General features: G+C 37.2%; 1 protein-coding gene across 1 annotated transcript in view; it reads right to left on the bottom strand.

The window, feature by feature from the left end:
• Nucleotides 1–9,054: 9,054 nt before the first annotated feature.
• The window catches only part of LOC122361999 (protein Daple-like), a 40,813-nt gene continuing 27,548 nt past the window's right edge, over nucleotides 9,055–22,319 (bottom strand). The window contains 12 exon segments of the mRNA XM_043263238.1: nucleotides 9,055–9,236; nucleotides 11,197–11,307; nucleotides 11,310–11,479; nucleotides 11,619–11,711; nucleotides 12,298–12,411; nucleotides 12,413–12,441; nucleotides 12,624–12,810; nucleotides 14,545–14,688; nucleotides 19,336–19,613; nucleotides 20,362–20,523; nucleotides 20,640–20,825; nucleotides 20,942–21,083. Of these exon segments, the coding sequence (XP_043119173.1) occupies nucleotides 9,055–9,236; nucleotides 11,197–11,307; nucleotides 11,310–11,479; nucleotides 11,619–11,711; nucleotides 12,298–12,411; nucleotides 12,413–12,441; nucleotides 12,624–12,810; nucleotides 14,545–14,688; nucleotides 19,336–19,613; nucleotides 20,362–20,523; nucleotides 20,640–20,825; nucleotides 20,942–21,083 (1,798 nt within the window).

The following is a 22,319-nucleotide window of genomic DNA, read 5'->3' as shown; positions in this document are numbered from 1 at the left end:
ATGTCACGGGTTAACTTCACTTGAAGTGTAATAACATCTTCAAGCAATATGATCATTTTTCAGCTTATTGCAACTAATGCAATGGAATTAAGTTTATTTGTTTGGGTTTTTGCTTTGCCATCGCCGGTGTATGGTGTGTAGAATGACGTTGTGAAAAAGTATTTTAAGATAAGGCAGCAAAAAATGAAGAAGTATGAATCTTTTGCAAGGCACCGTACGCATTCAAATGCTTGGGTTGAGTGAGGTTTTATGTTTTAAAGAAAGTCTTACATTCCCCAAAGAAAGACTGCATTTATTTGATCAAAATACAGTCAAAAAGCAGTAATATTGTAAAAGTACCTAATGAGATCATTTGCACGCCATATTTATTTATTCATTTAATACGACCTGTAGAAATCACCTTTGAAGTGCCATTAAATGGTAAATATTAATGAATTGGCATTTCCTGGCTTATACTTAAGATCAGTTGTCCGCTCCTCATCAAAGGCCTCAGAGTCAAAGTCACCGATCTTGAGAGTCAAATGAACGGGCCTACAGATGAATGGTTGAATGGTAGTCTGTAGTTCCTCTGTTTCACCAAGAGGCGTGTTGTGAAGAAGAATGCTGAGCAGTTCAGAGCAGAGTGTTCACAATCCTGAAGGTGAAAGCGGATGACAAAAAAAAATATGCAAATTAAAACTCAACCTAAAACTATGCTGACAAAGTACATCAATTATATAAGTGAATAAAAAGTATGAAATATATTCATAATGTGATTATTCTGCATTGTTTTGAACAGATGTAGAACCTTGCTAGTAGAAGAAACCGCTCAGTACATCAGAATTCCACCTAAAAACAAACAAACATTTGAAAATTTAATCCAAAAAACACTGAGAGCGAGTATGCAATAAATAATAGTGTTTGGATCAATAAGCTAAAATTAACTTCTCGAATTATTTAAGAGTGTGTATTATACCTGGCTGGCAGACTGTTTCACAGATCACAGGACAAATGTAACTTAGTAGAACAATCCTGGAAGAAGAAGATCAGAGGTTTTTGGGGTTTTGTAGGATTAGCATTCCGCCTGGTAGCTGTTGGAGTCTAAATGTGGAGAACTCCTCGGGCTTGACCTGCGCGCAGGTTGCCAGATTAGTGACAACAGTAAGTGCACATGATGAAAAAGAGATTGAATATGTTGCATTTTTTCACCAATTGCTTAGCCAGAGGTGCTGAAATACAATTGGTAAACTTTATATACATCTGAATTTGCCATTATGATGTCATCTAGTGACATTTGCTTTACCAGTTTTAGCTACTTTCTGGCAACATAGTGGTGTTCAGGCGTCCACATACTTTTGGCTTTTATATGAATTTTGAGCTTATTCAGAAAGATGACCTGCTTACAGTGATTGCAGTGCGCTAACAGTCCCTTCCTCACAGGACATTTTGTCACAGATACACTTAGTGCTGAGAGGAAAGAGAGAGCAAATAGAGATACAGTAGTAAGCTACACCTGTGCTCTTTACTGGGAGGTTTATAAAATTGATCACACCATTGTAATGTTAAAAGTAGAACTTGGTTTAGAACTTGATTAATCAGGTTTAGAACTTGATTACGTTTAGAACTTCCGATTATTGTTGAATAATACTGACAGCTACAGCTGGGCTGTCTACACAAAATTCAATTCTTGTTTACATTGTAGCAGCACTGTTTCTTTAATGAAAGAATCAGATTCAGTGAGCAAGCATACGTGCTGAACAAACTCTGTCATGGCAATATTTAAAACAGCCCCAATTAAAAACCTTCTTAAGGTAATTGGGGACTGTAGCGTGTAAAGTAATGTAAGTGCAATGTGGTAGAAGCATTACCTCGCAGACTGAGCAAAGGGGCACAGAAAGAGCTGAGCTATACTCTGTATCCTTTGTGGAGACCAACTCTTCACTTCTCTAAATATTCCTCATTGTCAGTTTCTACAGAGAGGGAAAGTTCAAGAAAAACTCTTTATAAAGAGTGCTAAATGGATACTTTTATAAAACCACACAAAGCATTGATTCACTTCAGGAAGTCTTTAGTCACCCCTGGAGCCTTGTGAGCACTTTTTAATATAGAGGTATTTGCTATAATAGAGTTCTTTTGGACTGTTCAGCAAACACCCACCCACTTCTAGGAAGCTTGAAAGAGCCAGGACATTTTATCACTTAATTGGTTTATCTGAATAATATTTGTGTAATAATTTCAGATAAATCCAATATCTACCTAGGATACCCAGCACAATGTGAGTAAATTATGGGCTAATTAAAATTTTGGGTGAACTAACCCTTTAGGATAAGTGATAAGCTCAGCTATAAAGCAATCAGTCTGCTTAAGAACTTACTCTAACCCTTCACAGGGAGGACTGACGAGCGTCTGAATGATCATTTTTATTTTTGTCGGTCAAACAAATGAGACGGAGAAGTGAGCAATGTTGTAGACTTGAACTGAAAAATCATGTGTGTGACGTCTTTCCACGGTTAGACAACCTTCTGGAAGTTCATACCTATTTATATCGTACTTTATAACTAGTACCACCAGCATGGCAGACTGAGTTTTACAGTGATTTGTCACACAAAAAAAGCCACAAAATGGTATTTATCGTTTGAATTTGTTAAAAAATGCAAAATGTAAAGCTGAGACTTTGTTCCATAGAACATGATGTAGCATAAGCGTAACCCATTGGACATAACAGTAATGAAGAGTGTGGTATTTGCAAACTGTCAGTTAACAGGTGGTTCTGATTCTTCCTTTTTGTAATAACATGATAAGTATCTGGTTCCAATGAGGACACTAACTAGGGGGCACTTACAGCAGGGTTGTCAAATGCTGTTCCTAGAGTGCCACCTTCCAGCAGAGCTTAGGTCCTTAATACTTCCTATAATTCCTTAATACTCCGTCGTAATACAATCTTTCTATATCTGTTGGAACTGCCAGTTGTTGGTCAGCAAATCTGACATTATCTGCCTTTAACAGTCAGTCAAACCTCTAAAATGCTCACAGTCTTGAGACGATGATGCATAGACAGCATGGCAACTCCTCAATCCTTTCTAAACTTTGTTTGGTTGTAAATTTCATTCCTCTATTGTCAAAACACATCCTTAGAATATAATGCCAAAGTTCATAGTGTCTCTGATGGTAGTCACATTGGCTAACATCCACCTTGGAAAACCTCAACCAGCGGCCCCACAGAATTTCTGGCCTCATATATCTCTGCGGCACACAATGCAAGCAAACAAGCTTTCTTGCTCCTTTATCTCCAGTTGTCATTCTCTCTGACTCACGGCCGACTTGAGCAAGTATCAATCTCTCATCCCTCTTGTCCTTTGCTTGTTTCTGCTGCCAAGGTCACTTACTACTGAAACAGGATCAGCAACACTTCAGAAGCATACAGAGTCTATTCTCAGGATCTTGTAGAAGAGATCTTCAACTCAATTCTGTCACATCAGTGCATCACTTACTACTGGCTACTTTCCACCATATTTTAAGCATGCTTGGATGAACTCACAACACTTAACCTCGACATTTGTAACCTACTGTACAGACAGTACTGTGCTGTCAGCTTTTCTGTCAAGTTCTTAGATTTATGTTTGGCAGTCAACTCTAAGGTTTTCTGCAGAAAAGAATATGTGTCGAAAGTCACATGAGCTAATCACTGGGGCAGGGTTCGGTGTAGTCCTTTTATATTTTGTTAATGTACTGTATGCTTTCTAATGTTCTTTCTGTTCTGCTCTCGACTTATTTTTGGTCACGGCGGGTAGACACGTTTACCTAATTTATCTACTATTTAGCACTCTTCTTGCTTATGACCTTATTAAGCTTCATAGAGAAAGCATGCTGTAAATTGTATCCCACATGTCTACATTGAGTCTCACCATCTAGCATCAAAATGAATTACAAGCCACCCTGGTCACATGGCCATACTGTGCAATACAACACTTCTTTTGTGTCCCTTTTCTAAGGACATGTGGAAGGGCTAGTGGTGAAGGCATTTGGTGTTCACTTCATTTGGAATGCCTCTTAAAATCCTCAATGTGCCCTTCATAGGGAATGCGAAAATGGAGTTTGTTTACTCATCTTACAGCAGCTAGTTAAGAGAAAGCTAGTTGACATTTTGCCACTGGGAGATACAGTTGCTTTGGTCCTTTTTAGGTTGCAATAAAACTCAGATACGCGTTGGCACATTTTTGTGGCACAATTTTTGTGTTGATAGCAGACTTTAGGTTTCGGTGTTGGCCCAACAGTCTAGTACATGTAACACATACCATGTATTTAGGTTAGAGTATCAACAACATTCAACTAGAAAGGACTTAAGAGTGGTTTGAATATTTCGGCTGCTGTAGCTGTTCTGATATAGTAGCAGGCTATTTGGGGCAGTGTGTGACTTCATAGACTCACTGAGAGGCATCCACAGGACTTTGCATAGGACTTTGCAACAATGGCTCTTTTCCAAAGGCTTGAGATGCCAATTAACCCTGAGCCTATCGTGCCTAATACATAAATTTAGTAAGACCTCTAAATTATCAGAATGATCACAACCTTTAAAGCTATTATACACTATCTACCATGCGTTTCTTGTTTGATTAATGGTTGTACTACTTTGTAAATGCAAGGCTTTTAGTGTAATTGCAAAAAATCTACCTTTGGCTTTTGATGTTGCGAATTTTATAATGTACATTATAAGTATTAATGATTGATCAATTGTAGTAGTATTACAATTTATTAAAACCAAACATTCTCCAGGAACTTAAATAAGGTGTATTATTACAATTGAGTTACTTTATAATCGTACTTAAACGTCATGTTTCCAAGCTTTTTCATGTAAGCATACTCTAAAAATATTTTTTTAAGTAAAAACATAACACTGACTGTGAAGGCTATTTGAAGATTAATTCAGTAGTTACCTTCAACAGTACCTTCAACCATGGTCTCTTCACCTTCATCTCCAGTCTCTCATTATCTTCATCAGCAGTTTCCTCCTCCTCCTCATCTTCCTCTTCCTCTTCCTCACCTGGTACTCCCTCATCCTCTGCTGCTGTTTCATCTTCCTCCATTATCTGTTGTGCTGAATGTCTTCTTCTGCTAATCCTTCTTCCTCCTCCTCCTCTACCTCTTCATTTATTGTATTCCTCCTCTTCTTCCTCCTCTGCTGCTTCCTCTTCTTCTATTAATCCTTCTGCCACATCATCTTCCTCAATCGCTTCTCGTCCTCCTCTTCTTCTTCTTCTTCTTCTTTTCCTCTGTTACTCCTTCAGCACCGTCTTCCTCTGCTCCTTCTTCTGCCTCATTCTCATCCTGCGTCTTCGCTACCTCAAACTTCCTCTACTTCCCGATCTCCTACCGTGTCTTGTCTGCTTCTTCCAGATACATCTCCACCCTCCTCCTCATCAGCCCACCTCCTCTCTCCCCTCCAGTAGGGTCCAGAGCGTTCAGCTCATAAACTTCCCTCACTTCTCAGCCTTTCTTCAGCCTGCACAGAATCCCGAAAGGTCAGTGCAAAGCAGAGCTACAATAAGCTAACAGCCAGCTCATTGAAGCTACCATCTTGCAGTCCCTCCCCGTCAAACAGTTTAACAAAATATGTTTTGTATCCTCTAAACCAACGTTTTCTCAAGTACTTGGAAGGCATTCGCTGGATCCACGGAGAATTAAGAGAAAGGTAGCTGAGTGACGAAGAGAGAGGCTGGTCTCTGATATGCGGTCACATGTACAGTGCACCATTCAGAGATGGTGTAGAACAGAAGAACATACTGAGATGATTGACAGGGCCACATGCACAAGACACATGCCCTTTATTATACTTTGGCTATGTTGGAAAATGAGTTAAATAGAGGTGATCAGGAGTAATAGAATGCACAAACCAACAGGACCAACATTACACAAATATAGACCTAAAAAGTAAAGGCAGTCCCATTTTGACCTCCTTAGGCCTGGCTGGGTCTGGTGGGTAGGAAGCTATATAAAGAGGCGCTCAATAGTAGCAGTACACTGCATGATCTGACCTTCCAATAGATCACTCAGCCCGCTGAAACTCCATCCCTCGCTCTCGCTCACTCACTCACGCTTTCCCTATATCAGATTCCTTTTCTAAAGGTCACCTCTATACATCTTAATCACTGTATACCCTGTTATCTACTGCTGTATCTGCACCTGCTAAAAAAAATAAAATTACATTTTACTCACTCCTCATGGTTTTTGGTATAGATTTAGCTCTACTGAAGATGATGGTATCTCTAGACCAGTTTCTGTTCTAGCGACTTAAGTTTTTTTTTGTTTTTACCTAACATGGTAGCCACTTACTAACAGTTTTGGTTACCAACAATCTAAATATTTTTTCGTGTTGTTATTACTCTACAGAAAGTGAAGAAAAAGGAATGGTCTGCAGATTGGGCCAGGCACTCCATAACGCTAATCTTGTTGGACCGGAACCAAGATTCTGCTCGCTTGCTGGTGTGTTTGGGTTTGTTGTCTTGTTGAAACACCCATTTCAAGGGCATTTCATCTTCGGCATAAGGCAACATGACTTCTTTAAGTGTTTTAGTGTACTCAAAGTGATCCGTGGTATGAGAAACATCCCCATATCATGATGCTGATCTTCAGTGTACTGTGGCTTGAATTCAGTGTTTGATGGTCGTCTCACAAACTGTCTATGACCCCTAGACTCAAAAGAACAATCTTGCTTTCAGTCCACCAAATATTTCTCTTTAGGCCAGTCAATATGTTGCTATTATTTTGAACGCGCTTTTTTCCAATTATAGATTCAATTACACAGAATGCTGCTTTTCTATTACTCTACTACACCAACTAATAAAATATTTGCCATGTAGAAAACTAAATTTCTACCAAAAACCTAGTTAGTGATGTTGGACTGCTTATATTATTATTTTGAACGCAACTGTGTGTGTGTGTGTGTGTGTAATATATTTGAGGGTTTAAACCTCATACAAGTTTGGGACAACATTGGTATGATGTAAATGATGACAGAATTTCATTGTTTTATTTGTTATTGTTTTGTTTTTTTGGCCCTGATGCTAATCGACAGAGTTTGACTTTTATTGAACCCAAAACATTCCTTTAAGCTTGACTGCTGTGGCCAAACTAAAACACCAGCTGGTACTCTCTGGTGCTCCACGAGAATCTCTTTATTAAAATCATGCTGAAAACTATTTCTCACATGACTTTTAAAAAGAAAAAGCAGTTTCTATATCTGCTTGAAAAATCATCAGGAGTAGTGCTACATAATTTGGGGTCTTTTAATGACTTTGAATGACATTAAGAAGGAAATGTTGCAAGCCAGACTCGAACACTGTCTGTACAAACATCATGACCCGATGTACCAGAGTACATTTTTACACTGAGCAACAGCAGACCTTTTCAATACTTTTTGCAATCGTTTTTTTTCTTTGTTCCCCTTTTAATGATAAAATTATATGAGAAATGTCACAAACCAGACTTAAATGTGCATTGTCTATAAGAGCACCATGGCTCAATGCATTTGAGGTTTTACAATGGTTTCACATTTCTCAATACTTTTCAAAACTCTTGAACTCCACACACTGCTTGCATATCCAATAAGCACTAAAACTACAAAAACACTTCCCTCAAATCAGCTTATTCTTTCATAAGTAACAGATATTATTTAACATAACTGCTGTAGAAATGTAACAAACTTCAGTTTTGCATTCCGTCAGGTCTTGAACGTGAAGAATTTGTATGCATGTGCAAAAACCTGTCTGTCTTCAATGTGTGAAGAGCTTTGAGAACGATTTGTGAATGAGTGCATGCGCTAACCTCTAAGCTTTGGCTTTAAGCAATTCTCTTTTCTTTTTTTAATGACAGAAATGAGGAGGACAAATTTCTTAAGCCAAACTCAAACATTCATCATCTAGATGAGCAGCATGACTCAATGTGATGCGTCAGAGAGCATGTGATGATAATAAGTCTATATAACCGAGCTTTTACCACTTTTAATGACAAAAAAAAAGGATGGGAAACGTCACAAGCCAGACTCGAACATGCATCAGCGCCATCTGCTATTCTGGTATAAATGAGAAGCATCAAACATAGATAATGCGCAGAAAATAAAGTTGTGAACATCCGTTTTACAACAAAAAATATATTCACAGGATGTGCAGGCATTGAGGTTTTCCTTCTGTAAGAGGATCAAAACGTAATCTCACAAAATACCTTCAGATCTTTTTTTATCTGAAATTGTATTTATCTTTATTTTATTCTTAATAAAAGCAGCTAAATAGGAGAACTTGTGCTGCCATAATTATTGTGATTATGGGACATATCCCCACCTCCAGGAAAGGCTTAGGTATAAATCAATGCGTTTCTCATTTGCAAATGACCCCTTGAACATAAATTGAACGGCTGCATGCGAGTAACACACAACGGAAGCACGGAGAGGAAATGTTAAAGATGCAAATCACACATGAACGCTGGTTGCTGGATATAAGTAATGCTGCAGAGCAAACCTGAAGCAATGCACGTTCGCAAGCCACACAGCATACATCTATCTTTCAACTAGAGGTATCTGATGAAGTCGCCTCCATCTGCCTTCCTCCTTCAGTCGCTCTTTGTATACATGCACTGAATTTGATTACTATTGACTGCAGGCAGAAACTGTGGTCACTTCAAACCACCTTATTCTGCATGAGCAATACCACACACACACACACACACTTATCGTGGCAAGTGCAAAGCCGGCTGCATTTCGCTCTGTTTGAAACACATTACTTACTGCAGGGTTGCATTCAGAGTCCCACAGCCCGGTCCCATAGCCCCCAGAGCATTTATATGAGTCGCAAAGGTGTGTGTTGCGCGTGTGTATGTGCGTTTCTTCATTTTGATTTACCACTGTGAGCCCGTGGTGGCGAGAGTGACAGGACAAGTGTTTTTTTGGGTTTTTTTAGCGTTTAGCTCAGAGTGTTCATTGGCTGTCTAGTATGTGCAGCTTGATGTTTTTTTAAAAAGAAAAATGGTATATGGTATGAGTAATGATGAGGTAAGCGGTTGTTATAATGATGATGTTAGATGATGTTAGAAATGGCCGATATGCGAAAAGGGTTCGGCGGGGGGGCAGGGAACAATGTTGTCAGATGAGGACCAGAAGCGTAGGCGTCTGGTAATGGATCGTCGAGAGTGCGGCGGAGTCCCCTGAACGCGCATTTTCTCCTGGCTCTTGCTCCTGAGAAAGCGGAAACGCTTCGCTGCTGGAGGGGCTGGAGCGTGTGAGGGTTAATGTAACGGACAGATACACAGACAGAGGAGAGAGATGGGTCAGTGGAAGAGAAGAAATGATGATTCAGAGATTAAAAAACGGTTGCATTTATGATTCATGAAGAATGAAGCCCCCGAGGATCCCTTTTGAAGACTATTTTGGCCATGCAATATATAGAGTGAAACTTGGGAAAGTATTATTACTTGGAAAGCTGAGAAATGATAGACTGAAATTGGAAATTTGCAATGTTATTAGTTTATTGAGTGGACATCAGGAGGAAAAAATCTCCTGATGTCCACTCAAAAAAAAAAAAAAAAAAAGAGGTTGTAATTGTAGTAACCCTGTAAATAAATAAAGTCGCATGGCGCCCCCTAGTGGAAAAGACAGATAGCTGAAGCGCACTAATATAGTATACGCCAACTAAAATCTATTTAAATGAACGTGTTTAAACTTTTTTTTAGTGCAGACCTGAGGATGTTCAGTCGGTGTTGAAGCTGTTTTCTGACCTCGTTTAGAGGCCAAGACTCCAAAGTCACTTGATAACGGATGATATGATTCAAACACACTAGTGCAATTCGCAATCAATACTACAGCAATTTGGCCTAACTTACCATCACTTTCCCTGTTGATCTATTATGGTATCATTTTTAAGTCAAAGATAATGCACTTGTGATTTAAAGTTCACACAAAAATGCTGTCATTATTTACTTGTCCTCATGTCGTTCCAAACCGGTTTACTTTCTTTTTTTTTTATCTGTGGAACAAAATAGTAGCAGTGCTGGACAATGATTAATTGCACTTAACCACATCCAAAACAAAAGTTCTTGTGTACATAACATATGTTTACTACGTATATATTTATTAGGTATATACACAATACACACATGCATGTATCTATTTAATAAAAATAGATTATGTAAGGAATAACTGACAATGGGTGTGCATTATTTTTCAACAGCTGAGTCAATTATTCTGCTTATACTTATACTTAAAATTGCTATTGTGAGTAGGATTATTTCTTCCTTGTGTCATCCAACGCTTCCATTAATTCCAAACATCATGTTAGACCTAGTAATGGAGGTGTGAGAAGTTGATAGCAGTCTAACTTCTTCTAATGTGAGAGAAAGCATGTGAATTACCTCTGTGCGTCTGTTAATCTCTTAAAAGTGTTCAGCTAATGTCTCTAATGTTAAAACTGAAGCCAGTTTTCTTCACAAATAGCACCGTTGTTACCTTGCTTGTGAGAAGTCATGTTTTTATGTTATGGATAAGATCGTCGGAGTAGCGCTAATGTGTGCAAACTGTGCGCGTGTCTCTGAGGGAAAGAGAGAGAGTGGGAGACAGAGTATGTGCTTTCCGTAGCCTACATAATAAATACTTGTAAATAATAAATAATAATGTTGTAAGACCTTTTAAATAATAGAATCATTTAGTGTAGGGATATGGAACTGTAATGCGGTCAAGAGCTGCCTGGAACTACGTTCGCTATGCATTTCCCGGAAAATATTTGCCCACTTTAGAATATTCGTCAGCCAATCAGATTCAAGCATTCAACAGCCCCCATGGTATAAGTTCACATATTAATATATTAATAATATAAATGATGTGAACGACTCTAAATGATTCTAAATAAACACTGTATGTGTGTCTTTATATATACACGTAATAAATACACACTCACGCACATATTATGTATATAAAAACTTATTTTGGATGTGAATAATCACAATTAATCATTGCCCAGCACTAAAAGAAGATTTTTTGAACAATGTTAGTAACCAAAAGGTTTTGATAACATCGTCTTTAATTTTATAAGAGGTTAAAAAAAAAGACATAAAACAAAAAATCTTGAAATATCTTCCTCTTGTGTTCCACAGCAGAAAGATACATGAAGAGAGTAAAATACAAAAGAATTTAAATAGTTCTGGGATGGAATTGTGTTACTTGATGTGAACACTCACCTCGGCCGTTGGGGGCAGGTGAAAGAGTTGGGGACTGTATATGATTCTCCTCTGCGGAGTGATTGTTCATGGAGTCCAGACTGAGACGTGACTGTCTGGGGGGCAGCGGTGAGGGGGAAGGGGCGGTGCGCTCTCGGGACAGTCTATACATGAGGGGATCTCCGGCAGAGGGATGTCTGGAGCGCTTCGGATTCTCTCGCGTGGAGCGTCAGCCCGTTCTCGTTGACTGTCTTTCTTAGGTTTAATGAATTTTGCTATTGCTTTGGCTCCAGCCCAATGCCGGCTCCTGTGTTACAGTAAAACAAAAGCCACTAAATATTCTCTTGTACTAAAAGTTCCAAGTAAAAAGAAAAGAAAATTGACAAATAGGCCTAGAAGTACAGTCAATTAAGTCTTGATGAGTTCAGATTTCACAGATGCACTTACTTTTAGGAGTCGGGTCGTAGAACTTATACTGATCCATGATCTTCTCCTCTAATTTCTCCTTCTGTCGCCGTAAAGAATTAAGCTTATCACTGTAAAAGAAAACAATAAAAGCATGGCATTAGGACATTTTAACCACAAGCATCTTGATTAGTTTCCTCACAGGTTTTCTTCGATACCCCCACACCTCAAAAAAGTACCCCACATAATATTCATTTGAAGTAGTAGTTTTCACACAGATTTTTTTCTGATACTGTGATATACATGTGAGTGAAATACACTATTGAATAGGTTGGGGACTTAGTTCTATGTAGAAGTTGTTGCCTGGATGACGATATGTGAATGTGTCAATCCAAAGAAAGGTCCAATTATGACATATGTAAAAAAATAAATAAATTAAATAAAATAATAATAATAATAAATTAAACCTGCAGATGAATCATTCACAATAACATTGTGATCATTCACAATACTTACACGCATTTACAAAATTTTAATTCACCCAAAATTAAACTGAAATCTCAAAAGTATGACATTAATCAAAAGAGCCATTTTAAATCAACTAATATTTTCATTTGTATAGCTTCAACAGAGAAAGATTATATGCTTTACTGGGATCATATACCTAGTACCAGATTAGAAATCATTGATTAGAAATGATATAAAGACGTTGCTCACATGTATTGTTTCTGTTCTTCGTGGTAAAGTTCTTTGCTCTCCATGGTTCTCTCCAGCAGGGTTTGATTCTGTTGGCTCAGCATCTGGATCTGACTCAGTAGATGATGGTTTTCCTTCCAAGTTTCCTTTCAAACGGGTTAGCAGCTAAATTTGAGAGAAAGAAAGATATCTTAGCGCTAGCTGCTAAAACAATTAATTTCAAGGCCTGGAATCAATATCTAGTCTAGTCTCAGATGGTACAATACATCAGGCTTAGTCTTGGTTTCTCCGAAGAAGCAGATTGTGTATCTAGTTTCAGTTAACATCTTTTATAGGGTCTCTCTCACCTCACAGTGGTTGTCCAGTTTGGTCATTGAGATGTCCAGGCCCTGATGCTGCTCTTTCAGTTGGTCGTAACGCGCCTGCCAGCGGTTCAGTTCCAGCTGGGACTCATTCAGAGAGGTCTTCAGTTCTTTGGTCTGCAGTTGCAGGCTGTCGTACTCCTTCCCCATCTTAACGTGTGTCTGTGTCAGTCTGCAGGTACACAATCAGAAGCTTAGATAGTGTGTGTTGTATGTATGCGTTGCTTATTTTATCTAAAAAATGCATTTAACATAATGTGTAAAGGGTACAATGGGGCTAAAAGCACACTTTAAAGAGACAGTTAGCCCTGATCATGAATTACTTACCCTTACATAATTTCAAACCTCTAAGAAACCCATAACCCTTCCTTCATCTCCCAAACACGAATGAAGATATATGAGGTGAAATCCGAGACCTTTCTGACCATTTTCGTGCTCAGGTTTTATTGAGCGGGTCTAAATCAGAGCTCGGTGGCTCCAGCACTGCCCCTCCCACGAAACTATAAGAGCTATGTTAGATACTACAGCTACAGTTTGCCATCTAGCTATGCCTTTGTCACGTTACTTGGTTGCTACAATTTACAAAACAAGTCTCCTTATTTAAATCAAGCTGCTTCAGGAAGACAGTAGCTTTGCCGTGAGTGGGCGTGGTTTCAGCGCCGCGAGTGGACCTGCCCTAGCATTAGAAAGCAGATACCTTATTTTATTTACTTTGCGTTATTTCTTAGCAATTAAATTTGGCCAGCTGGTTAATAACACATTTTCCGAACTCAGAACACACATTCAATATTGACTTTACACAGACATTAAATGTGTCAGTTCCTTGCTGTCTAGGCAGAGTCAGAAAGCTCTATGATTGATGATTGATGATTGATTCCTTAAATTAGTGGGAAATGATAGCCGATTTACAAGGGTACACCTAAACCTGACCATAAGCCTAAAACAGATATTACCTGAAAAATGATCTCTCAGATCTGATTGGTTGATTGGAATGCTTTGTACTTTGTGAAATCATGCTCATGAACAGGAGACTCGCCAGTATTTATAACGATACATCAGCAATAATGTTTTGTATAACACATGCTGAAAACAATCACTTTAGCATAGTTTATACGATTTTCTTTTGTACAAAATATACTGTACCGTAATTAAAATAGTCATTTTGAAAAGTACAGAAAAGAAATATTGTAAATGAAAAAGTAAAGATTCTAAATGGATTAATGGAGATTTCAATTTAAAATAACTTTACAGTATTAACAATATACATCTGTGTATTTTTTTATGCATATATAAATACAGTCTATATATTGTAAATATATTGACATGTTTATACTTTTATATATTCATATACTTATATTATACATATATTTAATATATAAACGTAACTCTTTTCGTTTAATATATTGCATATTATTATTATTGTATTATTATTGTATTATTGCATATTATTGTATTTACTTCATTAATTTTATTTGATGGTTTCATTATAAATATTTGATTATCTCAGAGGTGGATACCCAAATTAATATATGATATTTACTTATATCTTAATTTAATCATGTCAGCCAGCTATTTCTTATAAATGTTCATTACTGTGCCTAAAGGTGAAGTTTTTGCAATATTTAGTGGTTTAAAAGAGAGGGCTCATTAAGACTTTAGCCACTCTGTTACCCTATAGTATAAAATAATTATGTAAATATAACATTTTATGACGAATGAACAATGCCTGACGATACAGTAAGTAACTAAAGTACTGTGCATCCATAAAAGTTGTTACTATTGCGCTAGTGCTGTAGCCTATTCCAGCCAGCAGAGGGCAGCACGTATTTAACATAAATCCTTTACCTCAGCGTGTTTTCAACCTAAAACTGACTTCCGAGTGTTTTGCTGATAAAGAGTCTCTAACCTGTCTACTTCTTCTCTCAAACTGCGGTTCTCTCCCAGGATAAGAGTGTTCTTGTGAATTTCCTCTCCCAGACTCTCTCTGTCCCTGTGTAGAGACGCCTCCAGTGCCTCCATAGCATCCTTCTTCTTCAGGAGATCTGTATATCTGCTCAACACAAACACACGCACAGTGATTACAACTAAACTTTTTCTCTTAAACACAATCAAGTCATATGGCTCAGGAGGAAATAGGTTCTCATTAAAACTCATGTACAGGATTTCCCCACTGAACTTCCAGGAAGTGAAGGAAGATGCTATATTTAATTCAATGTCATCGTCAATGAAAATAAGGCTGATAAGCAGATTAGACTAGCATCTCAAAAAAGACAATGTGGCCTATTGTATGTCCATCACATCCATCACAGCCTCATTTTCATTTCTGTCAAATTAAAGATGGCATCTATTTTGACAAATGTCCACTGGGGGGTTTACATTCACAATTCCCTCAGGGTTATGATGAAACTGACAATGCCAAATTAAATTAAATGCATCAAAAAAAATTTTAACAAATATTTTTTAAGTATACGCATACAGTACACATTTCTAAAATAATTAAATTTCTATACATTACATTCATATAATTTATAATATAAACATTTAATATATAAATATTTTATTCTGAAATGTATACATGCATGTGTGTGTATTTATATATACACATTATACACATACAAAGTAAACATACATATATTATGTAAAGAAAAACTTTTATTTTGGATTTCCTTTTAACTTTTGAACCAGAAAACTGCCTCAGCCCTTTTCTATTCACTTCCCATCACTTCTCCAAATTCTATTTCTCCATGACAGTTTTAATTATTTGTGGAGATGTTACATTATTTATTGAAAGGTTAACATGACTTAAAATCATAGGGGGCATTTCAAGTAAATTATTCAAGCCACGGGGGTTTCAGCTGACAAAAAAAAAAGCTAGGAAACCTGTTTCATATTCCAGCACTCCTCCAAAAACAGTTGTGTTGTAAATGGACGATGCTAATTTACATAAATAAAGTAATTAGGAAATGGAGTATGTGTGAGACATGTGGAGCGTTGGACACGGACGCTGAGGCCGGCGGACATTACAGCTGATTGGGGCCCTGACAGCCATCTGCTAAACCCCTCAGCTGAGGCCCCCAGAGACACACTGCTGCATTATTCATGAGGTAGAGAGATAAAAGAGCTGCAAAACTACATTAAGGCAAACAGAACCATGTTTTTCCTGTCGCTAACAAAAAGACGCAACTTTCCACATCGCACCATGGAAAAATGATTGTGACAGGCACGCGTGAGAGGATTAGTGTGTATTAGAGCAGGTTGTGCTCATTAATGTCTAACGTGTGTGGCTAAAAAATAAGGGACATTTTCCACTGGGGCCCACAAGAGGGTTGTTTCTTTAGCAACACCACTGAAATACAAACATTTAAAATTAGAAATACTCGGACAGGGAGATATATTGTAAATTAGAGCAAATTCAAAAGAGTTTTGAGAAATTCTATAAAACTCTTTATTCACAACCTAAAAATAATAATGATTTACAAATAAACGCATTTCTAGATTCACTAGAATTACCACGGTATCAGAGGAACAAAATAAATTATTATTAGCGGAAATTAGTATGGAAGAATTGAAAATAGCGGTAACAAGATTAAAGACAGGTAAATCCCAGGAGCAGACGGTTATTCTGGCGGAATGGTACAAAACGATGTTTGACCACTTGGCCCCGTCTTTATTAAAGGCATTAAATTGGGTAGTACAAAAAAGGGAAATCTTACCATCATGGAGGGAAGCAATAATTTCAGTTATACCAAAGGAGGGAAAAGATAGATTGGAATGTGGCAATTATCGACCAATTAGTGTTCTAAATGTTGACTACAAATTGTTTACCTCGATTTTAGCTAGGAGACTAGAAAAGATTCTTCCAGATCTCATTAATTTGGACCAAACAGGCTTCATCTGCCAAAGGCAAGCAACAGACAATATCAGAAGAACTCTGCATATACATAGTTTTATTTCAAATCATAAAGTGGAAGCTGCTTTTTTGAGTTTAGATGCAGAGAAAGCCTTCGACTCGGTGAGATGGGGTTTCCTATACAAAGTATTAGAAAAATTTGGATTTCATAAAAAAGTTATAGAAATAATTGAGACTCTATATGACAAACCATATGCAAGAATTAAAATCAATGGAAATGTATCTGACCCTTTTAATTTAGAGCGGGGCACAAGACAAGGATGCCCCATCTCACCACTACTTTTTGCCTTGTTCATCGAACCTTTAAGCCAATGGATAAGACAAAACCATGCAATTAAAGGGATAGACATGGGCTTTGGAGAGCATAAATTAGCTCTCTTTGCGGATGATATACTGATTTATATGAGCCAACCTACAAGGTCACTGCCTATTTTATTCAACTTTCTTAAGGGGTACGAAGCAATATCTGGTTATAAACTTAATGTCACAAAAACTCAAGTTTTAAAATTTAATTATAACCCACCTAGGCAAATTAAAGAGGAATTTGATCTAAAATGGGACACAAAGTCAATTAAGTATTTAGGAGTAAATATACCGGGTGATCTTTCTAAATTGTTTGATTTAAATTACAATCCCCTTCTTAAAAAAATTAAATCAGATCTACTCCGTTGGAACCTTATTCCACTCTACGGTTTAAGTTCAAGAGTTGATTCTGTACGGATGATAATTTTACCAAAACTTTTATATTTATTTCAAACGCTCCCAATAGAAGTACCAAATCAGAAGTTTATGGAATGGCATAAACTAATATCTAGATTTCTTTGGCAGGGTAAAAAACCAAGAGTAAGGTTTAAAACATTACAATTAAGTAAGGAAACTGGTGGGCTAGGTCTCCCATGCCTTCAAAAGTACTATTTTGCCGCTCAGTTAAGGCCACTTGTCTGTTGGTGTAGCCCAACATACTCAGCTAAATGGATTGAAATAGAAAAAGGGTTGATTGAAGAGTTTCCATTACCAGCTCTGGTTGCGGATAACAAATTAAGAACTAGAATTACTACGGAAACAAACCCATGGATTAATTTACCATTTAAAATCTGGCATCAAATTAAAAAAATGGGCAATTTGGAGGATGCAATGAGAATATTAAGATGGTGTGCATATGACACTGATTTTATTCGAATAGAATAGATGACCGTTTCAGAACATGGGTTAAGCTAGGTATTACAAATTATTATGTATTTTTTAACAAGGGTAAAATCCAAAGCTTTGAATCACTAAAGGAAAAGTATGGTCTTAACCAAAGTGATTTCTACAGATATCTTCAAGTAAGACATTATATTGAATGTAATATTAAATCAGAAATATTGAAGGCAGCAGAGACAGGAATAATAAAGGTGATCTTGTCAGTGTCTAAAGCTCATCCATGCAATAAGATTATTTCTAAATTATATAATGGATTCCTGCAAATTTTAGATGAGAACACATTATATGTCAGAGACAAATGGAAAACAGAAGGAAACCTGAATATTTCAGAGGATAACTGGCGGAAAATTTGTAAATCACAATGGGAATCTACAAGTTCAGCAACATGGAGAGAATTCTGTTGGAAGAATGTTATTCGTTTTTTTATTACACCTATCCAGAAACTTCATAGAGGAGATAGTACTGATTGTTGGAGACTATGTGGGAGAGGCGAGCTAGCCACTATCATTTTTTGGGCATGTCAAAAACTAACCCCTTATTGGCAAGAGATTAAAAACAATTTAGAAGCGTTTTTGAAATAGAGATAGATTTTAATTTTGAATCTTTGTATTTTGGTAATATTACTTTAAAAGGGGAACCAATAAGGATAAAAAGCTGTTGTTAATTCTGTTGGCAGCCAGTAAAAAAGGAATTACTAGAAAATGGTTAAAACCAGAACCACCTACAGTGGTAGAATGGATTGATATAGTGCATAATATATATGTCATGGAAAAATTATCGTTCTCAATAAAAACTCAAACAGAATTTTTTTCAGATTTGGTGCAAATGGATGGACTACATTAATCCAATACGCCCAGACTTTTCGTGAATTGTAATTGAACTTTGCTTTTTTAACAAATTACCTGAATAAGCCACACACTAGAGCTCCCCATGTTCTGTTGTATATAGTTAAGTGGAAAATACATCACATTTGCAATATTTGAGAAATTATTATATTTTTATTTCTAAGGTCCAGGGGCATACTCTGTATCTGTATTTCAAACTATTATTTTTACGTCAGTGAAATTGTATGTCTGTTGAATTGTCTTTGAATCTGTATGTATTTTCTATCTGAAAAGAAAAATAAAAATTTAAAAAAAAGAAATACAAACATTTGAAAACGACATCGCAAGTCAGGCCTTAATGCCTAAAAATGTTATCGAAAACATTTGCATATAGTTAAAAATAACACTGGTCCCGAAAGCCTCCGCTTACAAGTAAAGAGTAAGAACTAAGAAGACTAAGACAAGAACTAAACACTGACCGTTTCTTTTTATAGTGATAGTTCGCTCAAAATTGAATATTGTTGGGTGAACTATCCCTTTAAATGCCCCTGTCAGCGGGTCATTGTGGCGTCTCCGCTTAGACCAGACATTCATTACAGTTCATTATCCTAATGTTACACAACCTCTTTTGGCAGACAAAGATATATAAGCCGCCACCTATTGAAGAGGTCAATATCTCAACAAATGTCAACCACTGCAGAAGACAGGGCTAAAAGTGAATGAATATTGAGAGGACTGATTGAGTTGGAAAAGAACTGACTTGCTCTCCATTGTTCTGTGTTCTTGCTCCAGAGCTCTCTGGTTGCCCTTCAGTTCTGCGTGTCGGGTCATGAGCTGCTCATACTCGGTCTCTTGTCTTTCGTGCACGGCAAGCAGGCGCTCGTGGTCCTGAGTGACCCGGTCGCGGGCCGCACACGCTTCCTCGCGCTGTTTCTGAAGAGACTCGGCCTCCGACTCCAGAGTTTGGAGCTGGGCCTGTAGAGCTCCGTACTGAGCCATGAGAGATGAGCTCTGGGAGCTTAGTGTCGAATTTTCCACCTGTACAAAAAAAAAGTAAAAATTGGACATGATTGATTCGGTGTTGCATATTTTAAGCATTCGTAATCACTCACAAAAAAAAAAAAAAAAAAGTAACAATTTTTTTCGTAAAAATTATTAAAAATATAAAATAAAATAAAAAAATTATAATAAAATATAAATTAAATAAATCTTTGCATTACTTGTATTATAGAATTTCATGGGGGTTTGGAACATGACACTTAAATAATAAATAAATAACACAATTTTATCACTTTAATCTTGAAAAGCAGCTGCCTTTCTTGCTTTATGGGTTAGAGGTGAACAGTTGAACATGCTGTTCTCATTCTGGAATTGTCAATCCTCCTCAAAAGAAAACCACCTGTCATTGATTTAGTCCTTAAGGTCACAAAATTGCTTTCTCGTGTCACTAAAGGCCCTTACACAACCGAAAAACAGAAAAGGCTTCCTCACCTGTTCTCTTACGGTATTTGCTGGCCCTGCTTAGCAGTGATCATGTCAATCATTTCTACTTGTCTGACAATGTCACATATTTTTGGAGATCAAAAAGTACTGATCAGCTGTACAATTTCGAAATCCCTTGATTTCCTAATGGACCATGTGCAGGACAATTTCCAAATGTGTAAACGCCAAATTGCACAGATAATTACATTGAGTCATTGCAGACCATTATTCATAGTCCATGTTAATTTTAAACTACTAATTAGAAGGCACATGTTAGAAAAGTAAGAATACAATGTTTTTGTACCTGCAGTTTAGCGGTCTCTTTATGAAGAGAGGTGTTGTGCTCTTGTAAGGAAGCCGCCTGTTTCTGTAGAGCTAGTGTTTGTGCGTTGAGCTGCGCATTTTGGGAGCCCAACTGCTTCAGCTGCTCCTTTAGAAGATTTTTCTCTGTCTGCAGGGCAGCGTTCTGGGGAAGTCACAGTTGGATGTTAATAGGCAAACAAACCAGTGAGTATTCAAAGTCTTTGAGTTTAATTTAAAGGGAAATCTGCAAGGCTGAAAGTAAATATGCCAATGTCTTACATTCTTCTCAACATCGATTAGATGGTCTTTCAGCTTGAGTAGCTCGGCTGTGGTCTCCCTATGCTCAGTCTCCCATTTCTCTTTATTTGGGCTGGATCTATCCTGCCCCAACGACTGCTGGGACATCTCAGAGTGAGCCGCCTCTTCCTCTTGCCTTTGCTTGAGGGCCTCCAGGTTCTTTTTCACCTGACGAGAAAATTGGGTCTGATATAAGACATAACATTTCCTTTCGCTTTTACCCCCAGCTTTCTTTGTTTTGACATGTACGTGCATGTTTGTGGTTTGAGAAAGCGTCAACATACAGTGCTGAGTTCAGTGCGAAGTTGCTGGTTTAAGCTGCTGCTCTCCTCCAGCCGAGACTCCAGGCCCTGGATCTTCTCCTCTCTCAGCTCCAGAGTCTTCTTAAGTGCCGATTCAATCTTTGTCTCTAGGATCTTATATTTACTGAAAGATGCGAAAGTGGAACGTCAGTATGTTACAATGTTCAACCTGATCTAATAAATCTGATAAATGAAATGCAGCAAGATATCAATCATTACATCAGCCTAAGCAATTTACAGTTCTTTAATTACCCTTGTTTCAGATATAAAACACTCGGAACAACCCTAAACAACATGTACACTCTAAACAAACATTTAGCATGACAAATAACTGTGTGAAAATGGTTAATATTAACTTTTACGCATTTTACAACTGGCCCTTAGTTGTGACAGTGCTCTACTGAAGCTTTTTCTATCAAGACCATTTCTAATTCAACTGTAATCTTGTAAAGATATGGCAAACGTAAAAAATTTTTAGGTCAATAATTTTTTTTTCATCTAATTTTACTTCAGCTTTCAACAAAACCAATAGTTAACAAAATCAATGCTGCAATAGTAAAAATAGACAATTTTATAATCATTCATAAGCAGAAACATATGCGCGCACGCACTCCCACAGACACTCTCTTGGATGGATTACTAAGCACAGTGGAATGTGACTGTTAGTAGTAAATGTCTTCAAACATTAAGTGATTAGCGACTGCTAGGGTTTTATGACACTATTAGCTCATGAGAAATGTTCCAGCACACATTAAGTCACATTTGATTCTTTTGATCTAAGTTACAAATACATGCCACTTGTCACACTCACAGCAATAAAGGGTTAGAGGAGGGGGAGAGAGGGAGAGAGTCTACTTCCTTATAGAGAAAGATGAATACTTCACTATTGAGCCCTCGACAGGGAACATTCCAGTGAAAACTAATCAAACTGGAGTCAGGCCTGTAATCACTTCATTCTGTGGCCCCAATACGAAAGAAATGATTATAAACACACCACCACACACAGCAAACCTCCATCTCACCACAATAATGTGAACACTGCAACACACTAACTATAGTAAAGATAGCATGCACTTTGACTCAGATTATAAAGGTAATAAATAGTATTGGGGAAACACTACTTTTCAAAATTCTTACATTATTGCTTAACTCTCCTAATAAAACTAATTTATTACATTGGTAGTAGTAGTATGTTAGTTTTATATTATATATATTATTTATATTATAGTCTTCTGCTTTAAACTGTTCAGTGCTTTGATGCAACCTGTTTTGTAAAAAGCGCTATATAAATAAAAATGATTGATTGATTTTACACTTTCTTTTTGTTTACGGTCTACATCCAAAATGTAATGTGCTACTT

The sequence above is a fragment of the Puntigrus tetrazona genome, chromosome 17 (assembly GCF_018831695.1).
Source record: "Puntigrus tetrazona isolate hp1 chromosome 17, ASM1883169v1, whole genome shotgun sequence".
NCBI classification, from domain to species: domain Eukaryota; kingdom Metazoa; phylum Chordata; class Actinopteri; order Cypriniformes; family Cyprinidae; genus Puntigrus; species Puntigrus tetrazona.
The sequence above is the reverse complement of the archived record's forward strand: the minus strand, read 5'-3'. Positions and strand labels throughout refer to the sequence as shown.